At 44.3% G+C, this 23,194-nt stretch overlaps 1 protein-coding gene across 4 annotated transcripts in view; it reads left to right on the top strand.

Annotated features, from left to right (window-relative positions):
• The window catches only part of AFF1 (AF4/FMR2 family member 1), a 195,996-nt gene that overhangs the window by 4,983 nt on the left and 167,819 nt on the right, over positions 1-23,194 (top strand). For all 4 annotated transcript variants that reach the window (XM_021101783.1, XM_021101780.1, XM_021101781.1 and 1 more), the window contains exon 2: positions 7,101-7,174. In XM_021101783.1, coding sequence (XP_020957442.1) covers positions 7,137-7,174 — 38 coding nt within the window. In that variant the 5' untranslated portion in view covers positions 7,101-7,136. The remainder of the gene's footprint in view (positions 1-7,100; positions 7,175-23,194) is intronic.

Raw genomic sequence — 23,194 nt, 5'->3', positions numbered from 1 at the left:
ACTAGCTGTCAGACCTTAGGCAAGTTACTTAACTTCTTGTCAAGAACTGTGAAGACTCTGAGATTTTACCCTACTTTCAAGCTAACCTGCCACAGTTTCCTGGACTCTTGGGAATGGCTTTATTACTCATAATAATAGCTGTAGCCAGAGTAGCAACATTTTCTTCCCTAAGCCTCAGTTTCCAGAGGGAGATATGGAGAGAGGCAGATGATACCTGCAAATACAGGTGTATTAAGGAGAGAAGACCAGAGTTTAGGGAATCCTAATCTGTGGGGGGGGGTATATACAGCAAGTTTTATTTACACCCCCAGAGAGCATGCTGCCCTGGGTAGGGACTGGCCAGGGATCCTAATCTTTTATCAAGGGCGCTTTGCTCCATTATCCTGGCTAGTAAACATACTGCCCTTTGCTCTAGAAGGAGACGTATTTTCCAGTGTTGTTCTCCGCACAAGCATCCTTAACGATTGCCTGGTACAAAGACAGGTGATGTCTCTGCTTGTATAACATGGAGAGTTGGCTCCCAACACTTTTCCTTGCCCTTGCAGCATGGGGTTAACTAACCATACTGTAGTATCTCCCTTATTGGTTCGTTGGGGAGATAAAAGGTAATAAGATTTGGCAAGTACTTGAGCAGAACATAAAAGCACCCCCTTAGGTTGTAGAGTCACGTGCCTCCTCCTGTCCAGTGGGTTGTCTATGGGAGTGATGTGGACTTCTGGACGGAAGTATTGAAGTGGCTCTTAGGAGACCATCCACCTCACTTCTGGACTAAACACCGCAGCCGCATTTTCAGATAGTGGAGCTTCTAACTTGGCTTTTTTCCAGCTTAGGTTTCTCAAGGTGGAGAACAGCTCCCTGCCGCCTCCTTGCCAGCACTTGCCTGCCCCGCCCCATATGCAATGGGCATAAAGAATAAGCAGGAAAAGTTTTTCTGTTAAACCACTGAAAGGTGGGGGGTTCATGTGGTCCTATAGCATAACCTAGGTCTTACCACATTCCAATACCTATCATACCAGCCTATTGCGAGAAAGTTGACAGTTATTTAAAAATACACACTCTGGGTGTGTATGTGCGTATAGAAACAGGGAGTTTGCATTCTGTTGAGAAGTAAGCTCTGAACACCTGCTTTTTTACTTATGTAGCATACATTGTTGCAGACAGTGGAAAAGAGCTGTGAAAAAAATATGTGTGGTTGACACTGTTTTCCTCCTAGTGCTCAGTCCCATTTTTTTTGTTGTTGTTGCTAAGAGGACCGTGAATGTGGAGGGGACTGCATTGTGCCCAGCCTTAGGTGATAGATTGTGTTTGTTCTCAGCCAGTGATGACAATTTGTGTCCTGATTTACCTGCTTCCCCTGCAGCTGGAGGAGGCCAGGTGACCTAGTTCTGGCTTTCGGATAGCAAAGGTTTGGGGAAGGCTTTTCCGTTCCTGACAAAAGGAGACAGCCGTGGCTGACATAGCCACACCTTCCCCCTCTCCTCTTCTACCTGCCTTGCATGTTGAAAAGATGTCTGGTTATGGCAGCAACCTTTTTGTACCATGAGATGACAAGCATGAAGACAGCACGCTAAATCTGGCAGAGCGGAAAGAGCCAGAGTTCCCGGTGGCCTCATGGAACAGCTAAAATTATAACAATAGTCACCCTCCTCTAGACTTGCTTTAGGAGAAATGGAAGCCTCTATTTTCTTTTCTCTTTTTCTTTAAAGCTGCACCTGCGGCACCTGGAAGTCCTGGGCTGGGGGTCATATTGCAGCTGTGGCTGTGGCTTCTGCCACAGCCATGGCAACACCAGATCTGAGCCACGTCTGCAACCTACACTGCAGCTGTGGCAATACTGGATCCTTAACCCACTGAGTGAGGCCAGGGATAGAACCTGCATTCTCACAGAGTTCAGTGTCCTGAACTCACTGAGCCACAGTGGGAACTCCTGGAAACCTCTGTTAGCTGAGCAGTTGTTACTTGTAGCTACACACATTCTGGACCCACATAGAGTACCATGGAATCGGGCGGGGCTTGGCTGCAGGGCACAGCATTGTGTTACATTAGCTCCAGTGAGCTCAGGAGAGGCCTCTTTGAGAATGTAGTGTTTGAGCTGAGACCGGAATGATGTGGATTTTGTGTCCTTGACTTGAGGGGCAGCCCCAGAGCCCCCAGAACAAGGATTTAAAGTGGTGAAGAGACAGTTGGGGAAATCATGTGTTCCATCGTGGATTTCGAAACGTGTGGGCATCACAGAGCGCTGGTGAGCTAAAGGAATTGTGGGCGATCAGGTCAGCTTGGGGCCCTGGGAGATCATGAGCTGCTTCGGATCGAGTTCTGGAGAATTCAGATGAAAACAGTGTATGACCCATGACTCACCCCTGACACATGGCCAGTTACCAGGAGACGGTTATTCCTGGAGGGTATGTGTGGGAAAGGGGAAGTGGATCTGAGCAGGGACTACTGACCAGGCCAGGCATCCTCTAGCCTCTGGACAGTTATTTTTCTCCTATTCTCCTTTGGAAACTGGGTCATGGTCATGGGGCTTTGAGACTTGCTTAGCACTGTTTGTCCCATCAAAAAGCTTCTCCAGGAGTTCCTCGTCGTGGCTCAGTGGTTAACGAATCTGACTAGGAACCATGAGGTTGTGGGTTCGATCCCTGGCCTTGCTCCGTGGGTTAAGGATCCAGCGTTGCCGTCAGCTGTGGTGTAGGTCGCAGACACGGCTTGGATCCCTCATTGCTGTGGCTCTGGTGTAGGCCGGTGGCTACGGCTCTGATTGGACCCCTAGCCTGGGAACCTCCGTATGCCGAGGGATCGGCCCAAGAAATGGCAAAAAGACAAAAACAAACAAACAAACAAAAACCCCACAACCTTCTCCAGTGTATGGATTGTCCAAAGTGTGTGGTTTGATTGACAGAACAATAACTGGACCAACTACTGCAACCATTTATTGAGTGCTTACCATGAGGTAAGCATTGTGCTAAAAATATTACACCTATTTAACCCTACAACAGTCCCACGAAGCTGCATGGTACTGATGAGAAGGCTAAAACCTTGGGGAAGAACAGTGAGGCTTTTCTTGAGGTCACAGGGTTGGTAGGTTGCAAAGCAGGCCTTTTGTTTTTGTTATTTTTTTAAGATTTTATTTTTCTATTATAGCTGATGCAAAGCAGGCCTTTTAACTAGCAAGTCACAATGACCCCTGGGAGAGCAGTTTCCCCAGAATGTACTAAGTTTGGAAGAACTTAATGACCTAGAATAGAATGTTTGATACTATCCTGAATCTTTTTTTTTTTTTTTGTATTCCTTCTCCCTCTTTTTATGTCCTTGTAATTGTATGTGTATATGATGTGTCTATAAAACTTAAAAAAATTTTACTTGAAATGTTTTACCTGCTATTTTGGGGAGAAAAGTAGTTAGATGTACATGACATTTCCATTTCAGAATAAATTTGCATTGCAAGAAGCTGGCAGGACTGGAGAAGGGTCACTTAAATCTGGCAGGGTGCATCCGTGAAATACAGTCTGTTTCACTCACAGAAAATGTAAGATAGACATTCCTGACTTCAGTAAGAAGAACTGCTGCGTATTGAATGCCTGTGATGTGTCAGTGTGCTGGGCATTTTTGCTTGGTTTTATAAAGCGCTCTTCTCTGTAACACTTAGTTTACAAATAGTCTGTTTCCCATCTTACAGATGGGAGCACTGAGGCTGGTAGGGCTTCGCTTGCCCACAGTGATCACCTGTCTTGCTGGAACGTAATCTCTTTTTGTTGTACAGCACTGCTCTGTTTTGCTTTTGTTTTTAAATGGAGCCAAATCAGACGCTTCCCTGCCCCCGCCCTCGTGGGAGGATTTTAAACTGCCTTCTCCCTATTCATTGTTCTGGTATTTTTATAATCAGGGGAAAGTAATATAAAAATATATGAAAATTTGAGGAGAATCTTCTGATTTCAGCATTTACGCGCCAGTACATCTGGTCGCCCGACCCTCATAGTTAGAGAAAAAGTATTAGAGAAAAATACTACACAGGTAATAAAGGGTTCATAGCATACAGAGTGAAAGATGAAAGTAAGTACCCCTGTCCAGAGAAGCCACTAGCAACATTTGGGTTGTGTGTGTGTTAGTTACAGGGTATGTGTTATGTGTAAATATTAAAAGAAAGCATTATTTGTTGTTTTTTAAGGGCCACATCTGCAGCATATGGAGGTTCCCAGGCTAGGGGTTGAATCAGAGCTGTAGCTGCCCGTCTACACCACAGCCACAGCAACACCGGCTCCTTAACCCACTGAGTGAGGCCAGGGATCGAACCCCTGCCCTCATGGATCATAGTCGAGTTCATCAACCGCTGAGCCACAACGGAAACACCTAAACCTATTCTTTTTGATGTTACATTGCAACTTATTATGATGTATCCTGATTTATCTGTCATTTCTGTGATGGTATTAGGTTGTTAGCAGTTTTCTTGCCATTATAAAGAACCTTGTTACACAAACCTCTTTGTGCAAATAGGACAGTTTTTAAGAAAGAGTCTTTGAAGGAGATATTAACTCAAACATACGAATTGCATTTCTTAGCAATGGTTTTGGTAATAACTTCCTGACTACAGCAGGCTCACATTCTAACCTCACTAACCTTCTGTCTGGGTTGTGCGGCTCCTTCATACAGCTGTGCACACTCTGCAACCCAGCAGCACCTAAGCCGACTTTTGTAGGCTGAGCTTGGTCTCTCCCGTGGAACATAAAGGCGTCAATAATCTGGAGATGCAGCCTCCTCGCCCTTGCCTCTGTGGAAAGGAAGGATCCAATCTCCCTGCAAAAGTCATAAATTTGAGTTGCACACATAAGCCCCCAGCTCTGCCCAGGGGCCAGAACTCTCAGCGAACATGTCTCTTTCATTTCGTACTTCACTCACCCACCCAAAAAGCCAGCAGTGAGACCCAGGGATCTGGCGGACTCCTTCAGTCTAGCACTTTTTTTTTTTTTTTTAAATAGGCTTTATTAATTAATTAAGTAAGTGATTTTTAAGAGCAGTTCACAGCAAAATGGAGTCAAGGATGCGGATATTTCCCATAGACCTCCCCATCCCTGCACCCCCCCCCATTTCCCCCATTACCAGTCCTCTAAAGTGGTACATTTGTTACACTTGACCAACTAGAACATTGACACATGGTCACCCAGAGTGCTGGCCCATCTTTCGCTACAGCTCTGCTGTGAGGTTTGCTCCTGACTTCCTTTAAGCCTTTGCTCAAATGTTTCCTTCTCTGACCACTCTGTGTGAAATTGCAACACTTGACCTCCCTTCCCCTCTGGCTGCTTTTCTCTGTAGCACTTTTTAAAGCCTAATATCTATATATCATGTTTCATCCTTGTTTACCTTCTATAGCTTGTAAACTCAGCAATGGCTGGCACCTCTTTCCTTCAGTCTGATTCTTAGAGTAGATCCTCGGGAAGTATTGGGTGGCTCCGTGAGTAAATGAATGAACACCTGAACTCAGGACCACTCTCTCAGGTTGGCCTCCTGCAACAGCCCAACCTGCTTCCTCCCTCGCTGTCCTCTCATTCTCCACCAGTCAGCCCTGGGGTGGGTTCTGTTGGGCTGCAAGCAAGGGTGGCATCTTCACTGGGAGGGCTCTTTTGGGGACTGCCACCATGGACCCTTAAGCCCTGTATTGTTTGGAAGATTAATGCCAAAATGAATGCCTCCTATTTAATTGATAATTTGTTGTATGCCAACCCTGCATGTCTAGAAAGAAGGGGGGGTGCATAGAAGGAGGGGGAAAAAGAAAGAGAGGAAGGAGACAAAAGTGCTGGAGAAAGGGAAAGTGGGAGTAAGTAGGGAAGGGAGGGAGATGATTGGGATTTGAGTGGGAGAATTTAGGAAACTTGCCTCAGACGCTATAGCCAATTGGAGGAGCATCCTACTCCCAAACCAGTTTGATCTTGAACATTTTAGAACTCTACTGGGTGTGCATTTAATTAGAGTACTTGTAGCATCTATGCTGCCTTCTTTCCTAGGTGGAGATAGAATGACAAATGGTATCTACTAGGATACATTGTAGACAGCAAGTTAGCAATTTTAATTGCATGGAGGGGGACTTTATCAGGAGTCCTGGTAGAGCTGAAGGACTATTCAGTGTTTCTTTAGCCTTAGGCATCAAGTATAACAGTGAGCCTCTTGAATGTAGCAGGCAAGCTAAAATTGTTACAAAGTTTATATCATGTTTCCCTTTGTATCAAATAGTTCTTAAATCTGTACCAAGATAATTTAGTAACATACCCTCTGCCTTAAGGATGTTTGAAAAAATAGAAACTATTTAAAGCAAGTTAGGATAAGAGCAGTAAATTTACAAATACATACAAGAAAGGGAAAAGGAAACAGCTGTGGTCGTGTTCACCACAGCCAGAGAGGTTGTTTCTAGAGATACACGAGATAGCACCAAGGCCATCTGCCCAGGTTGGATAACAACTTTTTTTTTTTCTTTTTTAACCAGTACTGTTTTGAGAAAATGCTCCAGAATTGCTTTGGGGACTAAGTACCTTTTATGAATGGGAGTAAAATCTCAAATTGGCTCTTACTGGGCCCACTTTTTAAGTGTTGAATTCTTACATGAAGATCAGCTGTTAATTTTTTATTCTTGTCCATCCTCTTTTTTTCCTTTTGATTCTAGTGAGGTTGTTGACACAACCTGTTACCTTAGGCAGATTACTTAAAATGGAGTTTTAGTTTTCTTATACATAAAATGAGCTATTTCATATGTGGGGTATTCGTATGTACCTTGCCAGCGTATTGTAATGTGTACATGAAATGTCATTTTTAAAAAGGCTTAACACAATGCTTGGCATAGACATTGGGGAAAGGTTATTTCCTTTCTTCCTCCTCATGATAAACGTGTGCACATTTTTTCCTTGCTGCAATTGCTTTGAGGAGCAGCCTTAAAAGTGCATTTGGCCTTTGATATGTGCCAGCTGCTTTGTTCAGGCAACTGGAGAGGTGGTGAGGAACCCTTCTCTTATTCAAAGGAGAGCTTTGAATTCTGTGTCCAGTAAGATTTCACAGGTCAGGTGTACCTTTGCGTGTACTTATGGGCTAATATTCACAGGCTGCTGTTTCTCTTTCAGATGAATAGACTTGTCACTTTCCACTGACGGGCAGCGATGGCATTTACCGAAAGAGTCAACAGCAGTGGCAACAGGTAACCATGAACTCCCTGATGTGCAGATAGGATATTTAATTTTATCATCCATTTTTTCAAAGAATAAGTTTAGTCCTTTTTATTTTTGTGACTTATGAACTCTGGTGCAGGAGGATTTCAGTTTTCCCTACATGAAACCAAACCTATTAGACTAGCTACCTATTTTCTTGAAATCTAGTGCTCTCTGGGTCTCTTAACTCATTTCTTTAACATGTGGGTGTTGTATTAGGGCAGCATCCTAATTCTGTGTTCAAGGTGCTGCTCTGTATCACACTGATTTGGGGAAATGTGCATCTGTTCAGCTTGTGCTAAAACAAATATGATGAAATCCGCCTTATCCTGAGAGCCTTGAAGGAGGGAGGTCTGTCAGTTATATTTTGCATATATAACTCCAACTCTGAACATTTAGTTAATTGCCTTCTTGCATGGAGCACCCGATCAGGGTTGATTGAGGGGAGCATATTTACATTCTGAAGCAATTGTGAAGACTAACTTATTCTTGGAGTTCTCTTGTGGCTCAATGAATCGATTAAGGATCTGGTGATATAACTCTTGTAGCATGGGTTCGATCCCTGGCCAAGGGCTTTTCCTCATGCTGTGGGCAAAGCCAAAAAAAAAAAAAGAGAGAGAGAGAGAGAGAGCGTGAGAGCAAGAGAAGAACTTATCCTAGTATCCAGAAGGAATTCTTAATGTCACTGATCAGTTTTCATTTATGCTATTAGATATTCAAGTGCATGTGAAGTGTGAGACTCGAATGGTAAATGAGCACTAAGTGATGTGACCATAGTTCCGGAGCATCCTGAGGCTTTCCTACTTCTTCCTCCTTTCTGGTTCATGTAGGAAACTCTTCCTATATTCCAAGCGGTCCTGGTGGTACTGCTGTTAAACTTGGTACACTCTCCTCCCCACAGAGGAAGTCATGTGACCCAGGCTGCAACAATCCACCTTCTACTAGAGCCAGAGGGGAAACTGTTATCATCAGTATTTTTTTTTTTTAAAGGCTTGTTCATAATGTGCAGTTACACATAAGTTTTAAATTTTTATGCAGTTAAATGTCTTTTCTTTTATGGATTCTGGTTTTGATCGTGCGTAGAAAGGTCTTTCCTACACTAGGACTGAGAAAATAATGTCATGTGTTCTCTGCTGGCACTTGAAAGGTTTCATTTTTTGCATTTAAATGAGAACTTGTGAGCTGGTGGCCTGTGGGACAGATCTGGTCAACAGATGGGTTTTGTCTGGCCTCTCACAGTGTTCTAAAAAGATCTGCCAATGATTTGTACATAACAATCTAGACTGCCATCGTCTCGAAAATTTTGAGATTTAACAGCATTGGCTTTGCATTGCCGTGTAGCAACACTCAGATGGAATTGAATAGCTACCACTCTTCAGGAGAAGGCATGAGCTTTTGTTTTTCTTTTCTTTCTCTTTCTTTTTTTTTAGGATTGCCCCCACGGCATATGAAGGTTCCCAGGCTAGGGGTTGAATCAGAGCTATAGCCACCAGCCTATGCCACAGCCACAGCAACTCGGGATCTGAGCCACGTCTGCAACATACACCACAGCTCACAGTAACACTGGATCCTTAACCCACCGAGCGAGGCCAGGAATTGAACCTGCGTCCTCATGGATGCTAGTCAGATTCATTTCCACTGAGCCACGACGGGAACTCCTCTTTTTTTTTTTTTTTTTTTTTGGCATTAGCTTTCTAATTCAAAACTTTCCAAATGGTGTGCCAAGATGTTGCTGTCCTAACCAGAGTTCCAGGCTCCCACCTTATTGCCTCCTGCTTTGTCAGCTTGCCCCAGAGAGACTTGATGGAAAGAAAGAAAGAAGAAAAAGTTAAGAAATGAGAAAGCACGGATGCTTTTCTAGTTCACTGCAATTCTCACACAGCTGGATTTAGACACTCAGCTGCTTTACCTTCTTAATTTGCAGCCCATTTTAGATCCTTGACTTTTTACTATATTGATCCATCTGTAATTAATTTTAGTGTGAAGTGTGAGTTATAAATTTCCATACTAACAAGAAAATGAAGAGTTTGGGAAATACTAGGGACCCCCCCCCTTTTTTAAAGTAAAAGTCTTGCCTCTTGTTTCAAGATAATTTATTAAATCATCCGTCTTTACTGATGAGTTCCATGTCCAAATTCCATCATGTTCTGGTGTCTGTTGTTGGACTCTTGTTCCCTTGTCTCTTCTGGCAGTGATGCTATACTATTTCAGGATATTTTTATAGATCTTAATATCCAGGCAGATTCTTTGTCATTACTTCACATTTTTAGAATTTTTATAGCTATTTTACAGCTACATATTACATTTTCATGTGTACTCTGAAGTCATTTGTCGTTTTCTGGAAAAATTATTGTTGGCCTTTTGATTTAAACTAATCAATTAGAATTGAATTCTGTAGAATATTAAAATTGGGTCTTTCTGCAAATGAATCTAAATATCAGACTAAGAGCAATTCAAGAGTGTAAAGGAATTTCAAATTTCAATTCTAAGATATTTTGGAGGTATGATTTTTTAAAGTATTTCTAGTTATTGACATTGCATTCAGGATCATTTCTGGTTGAAGAACCAGTTATAATAGTTAACAATATCTCATCAGTGGCAAGTTTAAAAAGATATTGTGTAGTGTATTTACATATGTTTTCTATTGTCACCATTAAGTTAGGATGTAACTGTCCCTTCGACTAACATTCTAGCAATCACAGAACTGTTTTTATTATTTGTTACATTTATCTCTTCAGCTTATTCCCTCCCTCATGTGTTCCTTTTAATTTTAATATCCAGGAATTCCCACTGTGGCACAGCAGAAATGAATCTAACTAGGAACCGTGAGGTTGTGGTTTGATCCCTGGCTTTGCTCAGTGGGTTAAGGATCTGGAGTTGCCGTGAGCTGTGGTGTAGGTCGCAGGTGCGGCTCAGATCTTGCCTTGCTGTGGCTCTGGCATAGGCTGGCAGCTGTAGCTCTGATTCCCATGCCTGGGAACCTCCATATGGCACAGGTGCAGCCCTGGAAAGCAAAATAAATAAATAATTTTAATACATAGTGCAAGTGATAAGCTGAGAGAAATCCTAAATGGACCTCCTTTTTAGGGGGGTAGGGTGATGTGCTTGGGGCACACAAAAGTTCCCAGGCCAAGCATTGAACTCATGACATAGCAGTGACATTACGGGACCCTTAACCCACTAGACCACCAGGGAACTCCCAATCTGTCCTCCCACCCCCCGTTTTTGTTTTTAACGCATACCAATTGTTTGGCAGTTCCCTGGTGGCTCAGCAGGTTAAGGGTTTGACATTGTCACTACTGTGGCAAGGGCTCGATCCCTGGAGCTGGAGATTCTGCAGGCCATGGGCATGGCTGCATGCCAGTAGCTCACTTGTTTAAATATTTAGTCTTGGTGGTAAGGTAGTTTAATCTCTTAGTAGGCCACCAAAAAAAAAAAAAAAAAATCAAATTCATGTGAGACTGGTCCTAGTCGAGCACGTATTTTAAAGAAAACAGATGTGTGTTGGGTAGGCAGCTCTTACTGCTCAAGCTAAAAAGAAGTCTGAGTGTGAATCCTTAGTTTGCTCAGGGCTATCACAAGTCATAAGGGTGGACAGAATATTAGAATATTAATATCATGTGAAGATAATATTTATTTTAGTTCTTTATTAAATAATAGGCTTATCTCTGGCTTCCAGATTTATCCGTATTAGGTACTATTGCACCTCATTTTCTTATATTTCTCCTTCCCTTTTTGTTTTTTTCTAAAAATTGTTACTGGAGTATAACAAACTAAAAGGGGCAGACATTATTAGTACAGTTCAGTGCATTTTCTCAAAGTGAACACACTTGTGTAACCATCAAGCAACAATACCAGCTCCCCAGAAGCCCCTGTGGTCCCCTTTCAGCTAGTGTCTCCCTCCAGGCCTGCCAGTGTTCTAACCTCCAACACCATGCGTTTCTTTTGCCTGTTTTTGAATTTTATTTAAATATAATCATATATTCTTGGAGTTCCTGTCGTGGCTCAGTGGCTAACGAATCTGACTAGGAACCATAAGGTTGTGGGTTCGATCCCTGGCCTCGCTCAGTGGGTTAAGGATCCGGTGTTGCCGTGAGCTGTGGTGTAGGTTGCAGACGTGGCTGGGATCTGGCGTTGCTGTGGCTGTGGTGTAGGCCAGCCGCTACAGTTCCGATTCGACCCCTAGCCTGGAAACCTCCATATGCCGCGGGTGCAGCCCTAGAAAATACAAATATATATATATATATATATATAAATAAATAAAATCATAAATTCTTTTATGTTGTCTATTCAGTTTTGATCGTTATTTTTATTTCACGAGCTTCAATATCTTTAACATTGAAATGTCTTTATAGTAAGAATGAATTTAGGTTAGTACAATATATTATATGGTCAGTATTAAATTTAAAAAATTTTCCCATCAACTTTCTATAGTCTAATATGAGAACACCATTATCCTTATTCTTTTTTTTTTTTTTTTTTTTTGCTTCTCCTCTTTCCCTGCAACTGTTGGCTCTTTTAGTTTTAAATTGTCCAAATTGATAGTGCATTTTATTTTATAATTATCTCTACTCCTGCAGGCTTTGTCTTCTAATTGATAATAAAAGCTGAAAAATCAATAAGCATTATTTATGTTATTTTGATCAGGAAGCAAAATAGTGTTTAGGGTTTCATTTCTCCTCCCCAGATTTGAAGTCAACCCACAAGTGATTCGAAGGACCACTTGAAAGAGAAGGCTTATATTGTTCAGGAAAAAATGAACTCTTTTTTTTTTTTTTTTTTTTTAAGGGCTGCACCTATTGCATGCGGAAGTTCCCAGGCCTAGGGGTCGAATGGGACAGCCACTGGCCTACGCCACAGCCACACCAGATCCGAGCCGTGTCCGTGACCTACAGCACAGCTTGAGGCAACACCGGGTCCTTAACCCACTGAGCGAGGTCAGGGATCGAACCCACATCCTCATGGATACCAGTCAGATTTGCTTCCACGGAGCCACAACGGGAACTCCAAATGAACTCTTAAGCTGAGTACATGGTTCAGATTCATGCCCCAGTTTACATGGCTTCATCTTGGGGTGGTGGTTCTATTTTTCCTGGAGTTGTTAATGACTTTCCCTTTTCCTTGTTGAGAGAGAGAACCTACCTTTCTGTGCTGTCACCAACATGTTCGCCTTCTTGCCATTCTGTACACGGCAGGAGATGTGCTTTTCAGTTTGGGGGAAGATGGGCATATGATTGGATTCTGTGAACCCTGCCTCTCAGTGCTGCAGTCCTAGAGCTTTGCAGAGTGGCCCTCCTTCCCAGGAGAGTCTGCAAGGATGTTTAACTGTCCCAATGGAGGAGCGTCCTCCTTGAGGGAGGAAGCTACAAGGTGTTAAGCTGATTAACACCTATTCTGCGGACAGAGTTCTTTGTGTGAGTGGATTGGGGGCCTAACTTCCAGATGCTAACTGGAGAGATTAATGGCTGTAGGCCGCACGTTTTCCTGAAATACTGATGGGCCTGGGCGCTGTAAATAATCCACACCTGGAATTGTGAAATTTCCTGTCTTTCCCAAGCAAGTTGTCATCGGCCTGATTTACAAGTGCAATACTGTTTCTCCTGCAGATGCACTGTTTCCCTTTATGTTAGACCGGGGTTCCTGGGAAGTATGTGTCATTGTCATACGGAGTTTAAGATGAGTCAGTTTGATGCGTTTAGGAGAGTATGGTTTCAGACGTATCCCAGACCCGGGGAGATCTTTTCCAGAATTAGTTATTTCCCAAATGGACCCTTAGATTTGGGGAGGGGGAAAAAAAAGGCCAAACTGTAGAGGTATTGAGTAATGTCACCAGTAAAATCCAGTTGTCCTGTTACTGCGTGTGTGTTACAGGGAGCTTGCACGTGGGACTCGGGGGCCTCGCAGCCTGTGTTTAGACCTCTGACGTGTCGGTGGCTTGGCCAGATTGCTCAACTTTTAAAGCCTCGCTAAAATGGGGATAAGGCGAATAATGTATGTAGAGTGCTTATCACAGGGCCTGGCAAATCCTAAATCCTCGGTCAGTTATGAAATCTCTCACTCTGGCGATGACGGTAGAGGGGCTGGGTTTCGGGGGAGTCAGAATTTGCCTCAATTCTACCTCCGAGGAGAACAGTTGTTTTTGTTTCGAGGTGACCCTTTGGATGGAAGCGATCCCTGTGGGAGCTACTCCAGGGATTTGCATTCATAGGAAGGAGACTCATAGAGGAAACGGACCTTTAAAAACAAACTACTGGGAGGGGGAGGGCGTGGGGTAGTTGGGGAGCTTGGGGTTCATAGACACAAACGATTGCCTTTGGAATGGATGAGCAATGAGATCCTGCTGTGTAGCACTGGGAACTCTGTCTAGTCACTTATGATGGAGCAGGATAATGTGCAAAAATAGAGTGTGTACATGTATGTGTAACTGAGTCCCCATGCTGTACAATAGAAAAAAAAATCATATTGGGGAAATAACTATTAAAAATAATAGAAAAATTAAAAACCAAAACCAAAGCAGTAGGACTGTTTGCTTGCCAGGCATGTGGATACATCTGCAGGTCTTACTGTGATCTAGTTCACTTTTTTTTTTTTTGGTCTTTTTTGCTATTTCTTTGGGCTGCTCCCACGGCATATGGAGGTTCCCAGGCTAGGGGTCGAATCAGAGCTGCAGCCCCCAGCCTACGCCAGAGCCACAGCAACGCAGGATCCGAGCCGCGTCTGCAACCTACACCACAGCTCATGGCAACACCGGGTCCTTAACCCACTGAGCAAGGGCAGGGACCGAACCCGCAACCTCATGGTTCCTAGTCGGATTCGTTAACCACTGCGCCACGACGGAACTCCTAGTTCACTTTTAATGTTTGCTATGGGATTGGCCCAAATCACATACAAACTACAAGAAAACACTGCTGCAGAGTATTTTCTTTTCTACAAGAGCAGAGTCTTTTTTTTTTTTTTTAATGTTTCTCATAACTTTCCTTTATAGTAGAATTTGAAATGGTGTTATTTTAGATTTCTCTCCCCTTTTCTCAGCCATTCGTTCTTTAAGTACTGTAGATTGTACTTTTTTTTTTGTTAAAAGCATAGTCTTAAGGAAAAACCCCTCACTTTATTGAGGTATAACATATTCCATTTTAAGTGTACAATTGAATGGTTTTTAGTAAATTTACTGAAATAATGCAATCGCCTCTGCAATCCAATGTCAGAATTGCACTCCCAGATCCAGCTGCCTGTTCCCCCCCAACCCCAGTCAACCATGAATCTACTTAATATCTTTACCTGCTCTGGACATTTCATATAAATGATTTAACGTGTTTTTTGGTTTTTGTTTTTGTTTTTTTTTTTGGTGACTTCTTTACTTAGCATAAAGTTTTCCAGATTCGTCCACGTTGTAGCAGTTATCAATTATTCATTCCTTTTTGTTGAAAAGCAATAGTCTGTTGTATGGATATACCGGTGTTTTGTTTACTATTCACTAAATTGATGGACATTTGGGTTGTGTACACTTTATGACTATTATGAATAATGTTGCTCATATGTTTTCCTTTCCTTGGGGTAGATGTTTAAGAATGGAATTACTTTCCTGTAAGGTAGATTTATTTTTAAAGTCACCCCACGGGAGTTCCCATCGTGACTCAGCGGAAACAAATCTGACTAGTATCCATGAGGATGCAGGGTCGATCCCTGGCCTCGCTCAGCGGGTTAAGGATCCAGTATTGCTGTGAGCTGTGGTGTAGGTCACAGACATGGCTCGGATCTGATGTTGTTGTGGCTGTGGTGTAGGCCGGTGGCCACAGCTCTGATTTGACTGCTAGCCTGGGAACCTTCATCTGCCTTGGGGGTGGCCCTAAAAAGCTTAAAAAAAAGAAAGAAAGAAGTCATCCTAAGACTGTTTTAAGTTCTCAAGTCAGGGTGTCCGCGGTCAGTTTCAAATCCATTTGGGTAAGATTTTTTAGTTTTCTCTTTGCCTTCAGCCTTGAACTCTCTACTAATGCTGTGCGCTGGTGGTGAATGAATTAGTATTTCTTCAGTGCCTTCTATAGAACGGATACTAGTCCAAGCATTGTATCATTTTGGGTGATACTCTGGTCCATGGTGGTAGCTAAGATGGACACTGGGTTGAATTGTTTGTCCCATCTTTGTAGGAACATTAGTTTTGTACTGTCCAGATCTGGGGTAAGAACCATTTACTTTTTGGAGGGCTTCAGTTATAACAGTCCTTTTCTGTTAAAGCTCCTTTGGAATCTGTAGGAACAGGTTTAAGAAGAAGAGAATTTCGGTTCCTGTTTTCTCTGTTTTTCAGACGCTTGGAGGACATTAATTAGAATCTGAGCCTTGTTTTCTGTACCTCAGTGATAACCCTGTAACGTGGTCAGATTAGTAATCTGCCTCATTTACTGGAGGAGGCAAAGGCCTGGAGAAATTAATAGTCGAATGTGTAAATCAGACTCTAGGGAATGCGGGGGCAGCTAGTTTGTTTTGGTGGGAAATTTTTAAATCACTACAATAAATAACATTTAACATGTAAGGACTCTGCAGTTTCATTTCTGCTTTTGACCAAGTTCTGATGCTTTCATCAGGTGATGCCTTCTTCCCAGCCTGAAATGCAGAATGCCGCCCCTTTTGTTGCTTTAAAATGATTTTGAAACAGTAGATGCTGGACTGTATGTATTTACATGGGTAAGATGTTAATAAACATAGTTAAGGGAACAGGTCTTATTAAAACTACTGAAAGCAAGAGGTGATCCAAGACGCCTTGTTAAGGGAAACAAACACAGTCCAAGGGGAGAGGGAGGGAGGAATCAGGGAGGGACGAGGGAAAGAGAGACAGACAGAGGGACAGAAAGAAAGAAAGAAACCTCGTGCATTGTAATGGCAGTAAAGAGTTAATGTTGGGAGTTACTGTTGTGGCGCGGCAGAAACAAATCCAACTAGGGATCATGAGGTTGCAGGTTCGATCCCTGCCCTAATGCAGTGGGTTAAGGATCTGGCATTGCCCTGAGCTGTGGGGTAGGTTGCAGACGTGGACCAGATCTGGCGTTGCTGTGGCTGTCATGTAGGCTGGCAGCTGCAGCTCTGATTCGATCCCTAGCCTGGGAACCTCCATATGCCCAGGGTTCAGCCCTAAAAAGCAAAAAAAAAAAAAAAAAAGTTACTGTTGACCTTGATTGGGCATGATAACCTAGTTTTAGTGTAGACGTTATCATAGTTCTTGCCAACTCTTTTTTATTTCTTTTCTTCACTTTATTTATTTATTTTTTATTTATTTATTTATTTGTCTTTTTGCCTTTTCTAGGGCCGCTCCTGCGGCATATGGAGGTTCCCAGGCTAGGGCTCTAATCGGAGCTATAGCCACCAGCCTACACCAGAGCCATAGCAACGTGGGATCCGAGCCCCATCTTCGACCTGCACCACAGCTCACAGCAACGCCGGATCCTTAACCCACTGAGTGAGGCCAGGGATCCAACGTGCAACCTCATCGTTCCTAGTCAGATTCATTAACCACTGAGCCATGACAGGAACTCCTCTTTTCTTCACTTTAAAAGAAAAATTTTTCTCAGGGACATAGACGTTAGCAGAAGTAGAAAGACTATTTCATTAACTTTCAAATACCCTTTTCCCCAGATTTAACATTTCTCAGTATTTTGCACACTTAAAAAAAACCAAAAAAACAAAAACCTGTCCTTTTCCTTTTGTTCTTTGCTGAAGGGCTTTAAAGCAAATCCCAGACATCTGTTTTTACCCTTCATACCTTCTGTGCAATCTCTTTTAAAAAAGGGATATTTCCCTACATAATTGCATACCAGTCTCATCCTTAATAAAATTAACATTTTAATTTTAGGTTCGTCTATTAATCAACCCATGTCCAAACTGTCCAGGTTGATTAAAAATGTCTATTAAAGTTGTTTATACCATGATTCCAGCAAACCCAAAGTGCATACATTGTGTTGGGTTTTGTCCATTAAGCCTTAATCTAGAGCATTTATTCTGCTTATTTGGTGGGGATGGGGGTTGGGGGGTGGGGGTTAACTAAGGGTGAGGGTTGAGGAAGCTGAGTTGAATGTAAGTCTGACTGCTTCCTCTTGATGTGTTTTGTGCATACATGCAAGCGATTCTCAACCCGGAATAAGTTTACCCTCTGGATTGGGGAACATTTGACAATGTCTGGAGAGATTTTTCTCATTGTCATCTAGTGGGTAGAGGCCAGCGGTGCTGCTAAACATCCCGCAATGCACAGGACAGCCCCCACCACAAAGAATTTTCTGGGTCTGAATGTCACTAGTGCTGAAGTAGAGAATCTGTGTGACTCTGTCTTAGGTATTTCCTGTAGGATGGGAGTTAGCTCTAAAGCTCAATTAAATTTGAAATGTCTTTTTGCTAAAAAAGAAATAATCGCAGTAAAAGTTTATAGAGTTCCCGTTGTGGCTCAGAGGTAATGAACCTGAATAGTATCCAGGAGGGTTTGATCCCTGGCCTGGCGCAGTGGGTTAAGGATCCTGCATTGCCGCGAGCTGTGGTGTAGGTCTCAGATGCCTCTTGAGCATCTCGGATCCCGCGTTGCTGTGGCTGTGGTGTAGGCTGGCAGCTGCAGCTCTGATTCCACCCCTAGGCTGGGAACTTCCATATGCCGAAGGTGCGGCCTGAAAAAGACTGGGGGAAAATGTTTTCTGGTCCAAGGGTACTGGCATTATTCCGTGATTTGACCTCTGTGCTGGTTGCTGGGGTCTGTCACTTTGTGACAATGCACGTGTGAGCCTCTGTGCACCTTTGAAATGCGTGCTGTGTTCTGACTTCTGAAGTTCGCTTGAGAAAATCTTCTAGTCCTGCCTTCCTCTCTTGGGCTATGACCTCGGCTTCTTCGATGCCTCAAGAACTCTTTAAATCCTCTTTCCTTTTAAACTTCCGTGGGACTCAGTTTGTTTTAATGCAAGAGACTGCTAAAGATGGGGAGAACGGGTGCCTTGTGACCTAATTATTGGGCCGGTTAGGGGTCTGTTCTGGCCGAGTCAGGGTGCTGGTATCTTCTTTGCCCTGGAGAGTGTTGCCCGAAAGGAGGCAGCATCAAATAGCAGTGATAGGGCCCTCAGAAAGCTCGATGGGGCGGGAAGGCAGGCCGTCCCAAACAGGATGCCTTCGAGAGAGAAGGTTGCCTTTTCCGAGCAGTGGAGAAGCATTTGGGGCAGAAAGAATCTGCAGAGGCCAAGAATGCAGTGGGGTGTCCTAGGAACCGTTTCTGGAAAGTTGTCTTAAAGCCAGCCCCCCCCCCCCCATCTTGGATAAATCACTGGAAGGAAAGGCAATGAATTTTTTTGTGACAATCCGTTCTTACTGGGGGCCCGAGCTTCGTTTGCAAGTGAAAGGACTGCTGTTGGAGGAGTTGCAATCACAATGGGCCCTGACTCTTTTCACATCAAAGTGTAAAAGAATCTCCAGGGGTGATAAATGGGGGCTGCTGGACTCATTACTTGTAAACAAAGCTGAGGGATGACCTCTACATTTTTTTTAATTAAAAGAAAACAGGGTTTCCCAGTGGAGAGCGCGGGGCTGCTCGCCGCCGTTTGAATTCTGACTGCTCCCGCTGGAGGAGATCTTTGTTAGGGGTACCCGGGTTTGCCCCGACTCTCAAATCCTGGGTAAATGGCTTCTGCCAGGCTGGCCCCGCAGGTACGCCCCCTTGGTTGAGAGTCGAAGTTTTCCTTGCAAGAAGGGGTGACAGGGCAGAACTTTGGAGCCCTGTACCTCTGGGGAGACTCGGGGCTTAGACCCCGCCCCTGTGCCACCTTCAACCCAGCATCAAGAGAAAAACTCTTATTTTTAAAGAAAAACTCAGTTTTTTAAAGGAAATTCTTAGACCTTTGCAAAGAAGTCCAAAGGCTATTGTTTCAAGTTTACACTTAAGGTTAATGTTCCTTTTACTTATGTGGTTCAGGGCTTTGCATTGGATCAAAGCCCCTAATCAGAATTACAGTACCTGAGCATCCTACATTCCAATGTTCTAGGTTGAAAGTGACACTGTGTGTGATTGGCACTGATAATCTAGCATGTTATGGAACCAAGACTTGGAAACTGCCCTCTAATTTCAACCCTGCAGCTGAAGAAGGTCCACCTTCGGTCAACGCCGTTGCTAGTGTACCCGGCTCCCCATCAAGCTTATCTCTCCCTTGCTGTTTTTTCACTTGGCTCCTTTGTTGTGGGCACTCCTGAGCCTTAGCCAGATTTTAAACAGCTGGAGGTCAGAGACTGCCCTTTGTAACCCGAGTGGACCCAGTAAGGCGCTGGGCACCCAAGAATTCTAATGTGTTTACTGACTTCCCAAGTGTTTGGTAATCACCTTCTGAGTCTATCTTCCAAACAAGTTGTACGATTTGAGAAAGGTGCGGAGGTCACAGCTGGAGGGGAGCTGTCCTCCCGCTGAGATGTGTTGAGCTATTTTAGAGAGAGATGGGGCCTCCATCCCCCAGGTGCTGCAGTGGTGAGAATGTGGAAGACACTCTTGGTTGACTCGGCTTTTCTGAGTTCAGATGCCAACAGCCGCTAATGTTTAATGAGCACAGTGACCAGATTTTGTGCCAAGAAGCATTTGATAGGCGTGATTTCATTTCATCTTACAGCTCCCTGTGGGGCTCTGTTTTGTTTTGTTTTGTTTTTGGTCTTTTGTCTTTTTAGGGCCACACCCACGGCTTTTGGAGGTTCCCAGGCTAGGGGACTAGTCGGAGCTGCTGCTGGCCTACACCACAGCTCACAGCAACGCTGGATCCCCAACCCACTGAGCGAGACCAGGGATCAAACCCACAGCCTCATGGTTCCTAGTTGGATCCGTTAGCCACTGAGCCAGGACGGGAACTCTGGGCTCTGTTTTAACAGAGGGAAATAGGAAAGGTTAATGGACTCATCCATGGCAGATACTCAAGCCACCTTCCTTGTTGTCATTGGATCCCAAGTCCGTTCTACGTTGTCTTGGCCAAAACTGGTGGCAGGGAAATGCTTTTGGAGCTCTGGTTTGAAACTGAGGCTCGGGCCAGAAATCCTGGATGGCTGACCTTGCGAAGAATCACTAGATAAAAGCGTGCACCTGGGAGGTTGCTTCTCTCCAGAAGTCCAAGGTGTGTCGTTTTCTCCAGCAGGAGCAAAGTGCTCGCCTTACACGTTGGGGTGTGGAAGGTGGGGTGGGGACGAGAAAGGGTGGGAGGGGCTGGGGTGACTAATAAGCTGCTGGCAGGAAAAGCATGAATTATAACATCGGGGGATGGAGTTGGTGCCCTTCCTACGATAAGTTGAGGCTGTTTTCCCTCTCGCGGGGAGGTGATGTGCTCTCTCTCACCCGAGCACTTTGCAGACTGTGGAGCCCGGCACAGGTGTCAGGTGGTGGCCCCTGTTAATAAATCAAGCGCTCGGAGGTTAGAAGTTTGGAGCTGTTCTCATGTTAGATGATCTCTCCACATGGGCAGAAATTTACTTTTCCCCAGTGAGCACCTGATAACTGAGAGATGAAATCATCCTTAATGTAAGAGTGGAGGTGTTGATTTTCAAATAGAATAGAGTCCTTAATAAATGAGAGCAGCATATATGTCTTACTTGTCTGGGGGGTGGAATATATATATGTATTTCATTTTATGGCCTGAACCGCAGCTGTGCTGGATCCTTAACCCACTGCACGGGGCTGGGACTCAAACCCGCACCTCTGCAGCCACCTGAGCCACTGTAGTCAGAGTCTTAACTCACAGCACCATGGTGGGAATGCCTAGTAGAAATGTGTTCTTTTGAACAAAGGCATGGAATGGAGTGAGATGGGGAGATATTCGGAACAGTTCTTAAAATCAAAACCATTGCTACCTTTTCTTTCTGTGCAACCTGCAGCGGTGACTCAGGGAAAGCAGAACACGGACAGGCTGGCTGAGAGTCTGCTGTTAAATTTTCACCTGGAGAGGCAGCCGGAGTTCAAGGGGAAGCGAGTTTGCTTTGAAATCAGTGAGACTTGGCCTTGAATTCTAGTCCCAACTAGATGTGTAATGCTGAGCAGTTTACTTAACCTCTCCAAGCTCTACTTCCTTCTATAAAATAAGAATGAGACCTACATGAGATAATGCATTTTTAAAATCCGGTGTCTGAATTGAGTCCGTATTTCATAAACACTAATTTTCTGTTAGTAGTTGTTACTTTCAGTTGACCTGCCTTTGCTAATATTGGTGTTCAGGGAGCAGAGGATTTGAACTCTGATAGTTTTTGTTTGTTTTTTTTTGTTTGTTTTTTGTTTTTTTTTTGGGTCTCGTCTTTTTAGGGCCACACTCATGGCATATGGAGACTCCAGGCTAGGGGTCTAATTGTAGTTACAGCTGCCGGCCTACACCACAGCCACAGCAATGCTAGATCTGAGCCACATCTGTGACCTCCACCACAGCTCACGGCAACACCGGATCCTTAACCCACTGAGCGTGGCCAGGGATCGAACACACAACCTCATGGTTCCCAGTCGGATTCGTTTCCGCTGCGCCATGGTGGGAACTCCATGAGCTCTCTGATGTTCTCATAGCCTCTGGGAGGTTGAAAGTTTGGGTTCTGCTGGGCAGTGTGTGGGAAGCTACCGCCCAGTCCTTACTCCTGTTCTGAGACCCAGCTCAGAGATCCTGGTCTGTGACCTGGGTCGGGCAGTATGTAAACTGCTCGGTCGAGTGTTCCTGCCAACTGTGGGCATGGGTGATTATGAGTCTGCTTTTTTCTTTGCTATTTAATTAATTAATTAATTTATTTATTTATTTATTGTCTTTTTAGGGCCACACCCGTGGCATAGCAACGTTCCCAGGTTAGGGGTCTAATTGGAGCTGCAGCTGCCGGCCTACACCACAGCCACAGCAACGCCAGATACAAGCTGCCAGATACGAGCTGCGTCTGCGGTCTACACCACAGCTCATGGCAACACCAGATCCTTAACCCACTGAGCAAGGCCAGGGATGGAACCCACAACCTCATGGTTCCTAGTTAGATTTGCTTCTGCTCCACTACAACAGGAACTCCTTCTGTTTTAGAATTTATACTATTAAGAGTTTGTGTAGATGGAGTTCCCATTGTGGCTCAGTGGTTAACGAATCTGACTAGGAACCATGAGGTTGCGGGTTCGATCCCTGGCCTCACTCAGTGGGTTGAAGATCTGGCATTGCCGTGAGCTGTGGTGTAGGTCGCAGATGTGGCTCGGATCCCGCGTTGCTGTGGCTGTGGTGAAGGCTGGCGGCTACACCTCTGACTAGACCCCTGGCCTGGGAACCTCCATGTGCCGCAGGTGCAGCCCTAAAAAAAGACAAAAAGCAAAAAAAAAAAAAAAAAAAAAAAAAAAAAAAGGTAGATGACACCATGAATGTGCTTCTCAATAAAATCCTAATTTTCTGTTTCCTCTTTCAATGGCACATTAAGATACAGTTCAGGGCACACATCAGAGTAAGGGTGCCTAACTGTGCAGGAGAGTAGGTAGTTAATCAGTAATGCCTTCTACCCTTTTGGGTTAGGTAGATATGAAATCATGCGTTTCCCCCGGTTTGATCCCTCCCCCCCCCCCGCCTTTTTTGGCTACATCCGCAGCATATGAAGTTCCTGGGCCAGGGTTCGAATCCAAGCTGCAGCTGTGTCCTACACCACGGCTGTGGCAACACTGGACGGTGGGAACTCCTCCCGCAGTGTGATTTTCAGTGGAAAGGCACCTCTGTTAGGATAACCCCAAGTTCCCTCATCCGTTCAGCCAAGACTTGCAGAGACCTTGACATCTCAAGCACCTGTCGGGAGCTCTGTGGAGAGGATGCAGAAGGGAGGGACCTGGCGGGGAGGTGGATCAACCTGCTGGAGCTTGTACTAGAGCTTGCATTCGCCTTACCCTGTAAAGGTGTTACCATCAAGTGGCTTTCATCGAATGCTTTTGACTTTTTTCAAAATTTATTCACAGGTCACTGTTGCATTTCAATCGCATAGGGATCTGACATGGTAGGCAGGCTCGAAGAGTTTAAGTGGTTTGCTCCAGATCCCGG

Source organism: Sus scrofa, chromosome 8 (assembly GCF_000003025.6).
Source record: "Sus scrofa isolate TJ Tabasco breed Duroc chromosome 8, Sscrofa11.1, whole genome shotgun sequence".
NCBI classification, from domain to species: Eukaryota; Metazoa; Chordata; class Mammalia; order Artiodactyla; family Suidae; genus Sus; species Sus scrofa.
Note: the sequence above shows the minus strand (reverse complement) of the source record. Positions and strands in the feature narration are given on the sequence as shown.